Raw genomic sequence first — 4,024 nt, 5'->3', positions numbered from 1 at the left:
GGGTTATATAATTTATTAATCTTCACCTAACCAAATAATAAATATTTATAACATTAATTAATAAATCAAAATTAATATCAAACAACATTATTTAGTATACTTTACAAATATCAAAATCTAGTTGATAGTTGAAAAGGTAATTGTTATATGAAAAGTTTAGAGAAAACCAATAAAAATGACATTGGTAAGTTGTCATGTTTGAAGAGTTAAAAATAGCTCAAAATCTAGCTTTTCATAAGTTATTTTTGAAAATTTCCATATATACCTTTAAATAATTATAAAACTAATATTTTTCTAAATGTAATGTATGTAATTTTATATAACTTCCAGCTAGCTTATTAGCTAGTTTTTACAAAAAATAAATAAATAAATAAATAAATAAATAAATAATTATTAGTTAACTTTTAATATAACAACTAGCTTTTTAGCTGACAACAAAATATTCAGCTATCACTTAGCTTTTCACATAACAACTAGTCTTAGTTAGTAACCTAAATATAGTCTAATATGCATAAAAATCATTACCAATTTTAGAAGCTTAACCAATGTACTTGGTATTAAATTTTGGATGGTTTTTAATTTTTGATAAATATAGTTTAGAAAAATTAATTTATCATTATTATATTACAGTTATAGTTTATATTCATATGTTCATTTATGTAATTTAACATTTTTTAGAAGCTTCGAAGTACTTGTTACCAACACTCTTATAAAAATAAAAGTTACACCATCCAAATTCTAGCTACCGGCTACCAACTACCCGCTACCAACTTCCAGCTTTCTGCTACTATCTTTCAGCTACTGGCTTTTGCCGAACACATCCTTCGTGTGAACACATCCTTCAATTTCGATATGATAACTCTCTTGGATTTGGGAAGATCACGATGTTGATTTTTTGGTCGAGTATTAATAGCTTGCTATTTTGAAGGGCGGAATTGGAAGAATTCTACTATGTTTAATAATTGGATAAAGTTATTCTCAATATTTCTTTTTAAATCTAGCTTATAAATACTTTTAGATTTTCCAAATATTACAATCATTATAAACTTTATATGCAATAAATTGTGTTCGTATGATGAGTTGTGAGAGTATTATGGCACTTTCGATTTATATATAATAACTCTATAACAAATGACGTCAATCCTAGCTGGTTTCATGCATGACATTTTATACTAGGGGGTGAGCATGGTGCGGTTTTCAGACCAAACCGAACCGCAAACCGTATGATGCGGTTTTCGCATTTTTAAAACCGTTGGGTGCGGTTTTGCAATGGATCGGTTTTTCGGTTTTTAAATGCGGTTTCGGTTTGTATCGGTGCGGTTTCGGTTTTTTAAACCGTGTTAAGAATTTGGTGCAGTTTTTTTTATGTTTTTTTGTACGGTTTTTTAAAACTGTAAGAACTGAAAACCATGTGCATATAAGCTTGTATTGTGCTGTTTTTTTTAATACATTTATTTTCAGCTCAAAACAAAATTACATAATCAAAAATAGTAAGTCACTTAAAATACAACTTGTGACCACTCTCACAAACTAATTAATGATTGAAGGTTGGTTGATTTTGACTTAATTTGTTACAAGCTTATTACATGTAATCGATTAGTACGTTTGGCTAACAATAGAACATTTCTTTTACACCCCATATAGTTTTATACAAACACAAAATAAACATATAATAAATACATTATCGTTTATAACTATTTTAAATAGAATGTATATAATATACATTGATTGATTTATTAATATACACGTTTGCGGTGCGGTTCGGTTTTGATGGACCGATTTTTAAGATAGAAACCGCACCGCACCGTTGACCTTCGGTTTTTGCAAAAATTAAATCCGCACCATTGGTTTTTGCATCGGTTTCGGTTTTTCGGTTGCGGTTTATTGCGGTTTTATCGGTTTTTCTTTAGTCGGTTCAGTTTTTGCTCACCCCTATTTTATACCCATCTAAGGTTGAGGTCTTGGTTTCGAACCTTGAAGGATACCTCTTTCAGTGTCATAGGTGGGAAAGTTTTTCGTATAAATCTCTATGGGGCAGGACTTGCCTGTTTATGAGGACCTTGAACTCAGGATACACGTTGAAATATTATGTACAGGTTTCCACCGAATCCTTTTCAGTTTTCAAAAAAATATAAAAACTCTCTCGATTATGGGAAGATCACAGCGTTAGATTTTTTTTTTCAGTAGAGTATGAATAGCTTCTTATTTTGAAAGGCAAAAATTGGAACACGTATAATAAGTTGAGTTATGTTATTCCGAATACATTCAACAAATAACTTATAAATATTTTTTGATTTGGGAAAGATTAAACTACCAACCACTCGCGAAAATATATCATAAATTAAATATAAGAAATAACATCCGTTGACCTTTAAAATTAATAGGATGAACTTCAATATTCTAACTATACCATATATCTAATAGAAATAGAAATAATTAAATCATAGCTAAACAATTATATAAAATATATTTTTACTTATATCTAATAAATAAAAACATAGAATAAACTTTTCATGAAAATTCTTTTTACGGTAGTTGTAATTTTGGTTAGTTTTCTTGTTTAGTTCTGAAACTGATAAATTCCTTTTTACCTTGTCACTAGGGTGTACCTTCACTTTTCTTTAGGTATTACAGTGTCGAAAGATTGTTTAGTTTATCTCTTTGTTTTTTCTAATATTTACACGAACGTAGAGTAGTGGATATGCAATAGAGAAATTTATTTGAGAAATTTTTAAATACTCATATATTTGTTACTGGAAAAAAATGTACAAAACATTTGTTGGCAAGAGAAATAAACAAGTACAAAGCATATAATGTCTTCATTCAAGTCTTATTGTATATGATATCAAGTTACAATAGGAAAACCATGCTATGTATTTTGTTTATTGCCAAGGTTTTATAAAGTGCACATTATCTCCATTTGGATCTGGAGATACAGATATATAAAAACCATCAGGTTTTACAAACCAATAACAATATTGATCACGCAAGTCTTCTATAAAACAATAGGCTTCTTCAAGTTTTTCATCAAACAAAGCTAAGGTTTGAAACCTTGAACCCCACCAGAAGTAGGCGTAAAACAGAGTCTTCCCAAAGAGTGCTTCACAAAAAGACCAATGGTAATTTCCATTGAATGGAATGGTATGATTCCCAAGATCATCGTTTTTGGATTTGATATGAGCAACAATATTATCAGATATAGTATTAGTAACATAAACATCCCAATGTGGAGCAAAACATGCATGAGCTATTGAAGCAATTGAGAACGTTGAGATGTAAAAAATGAACAACTTATGTATTGTAGCAAACCTCATTTTTCTCAAGAGTTTATTTATCTTTCATGCACACAAGTTATCACTATTTATATATTTATATTTGTATTTGAGTAGTTAATGTTCAATATCATTTTCATTGCTAACATGTGAGTTCCTTTTCTTTTTAGATTACTATAATCTTATTTTGAATCGAGTGTATAATAATTATATGAGATCACCTTAACAATTGATACCATATTACAATATTTTCCGTATATTAAAATTATAGATCATTAAATTTTGCTTGTTTTTATCTGTAATAGTTGTCATAGTGTTTATTTTTGTCAATGTATATTTAATTTTGATAGTTGTGTATATCCACAATGCATATGTAAATTAAATAAGTTAATATGTTGTCAATGTTTGACCCCTTTTTAACATGTTTCAGGTATTGTCCCAAAAATCATGACATAACTTTTTTAGATTAACAAATCATTAATACATATATTTTCCATAAAACCAACCAATCTTTAACAAAAGATCATCAAATCAGAGTAATTCACAGAATGCGGAAACATGTGGTGTATGCTTTACAATCATCCCAAGCTCTTCGATTTGAAACCGGAGTACCTAAAACATAAACTGAAAACCGTAAGCACAAAGCTATATGAGTTTCCTAAAATAGCATACAACATACTACCATCGATTATCATGCATCATACATATAGTTGACATTGGCTCCCCCATAGTCATTAGCTGGAATGTCATGG

The 4,024-nt window shown here is 29.1% G+C and overlaps 1 protein-coding gene across 1 annotated transcript; it reads right to left on the bottom strand.

Moving 5' to 3' along the window:
• Positions 1-2,882: 2,882 nt before the first annotated feature.
• Positions 2,883-3,314, bottom strand: LOC145045895 (S-protein homolog 5-like). The gene has a single exon (XM_078994184.1). The coding sequence runs from the start codon at positions 3,312-3,314 to the stop codon at positions 2,883-2,885; it is 432 nt and encodes a 143-aa protein (XP_078850310.1).
• Positions 3,315-4,024: the final 710 nt, after the last annotated feature.

Source organism: Lactuca saligna, chromosome 5 (genome assembly GCF_052625555.1).
Source record: "Lactuca saligna cultivar CGN05327 chromosome 5, ASM5262555v1, whole genome shotgun sequence".
Classification (NCBI taxonomy): domain Eukaryota; kingdom Viridiplantae; phylum Streptophyta; class Magnoliopsida; order Asterales; family Asteraceae; genus Lactuca; species Lactuca saligna.
This window is presented reverse-complemented; position numbering and strand designations above follow the sequence as displayed.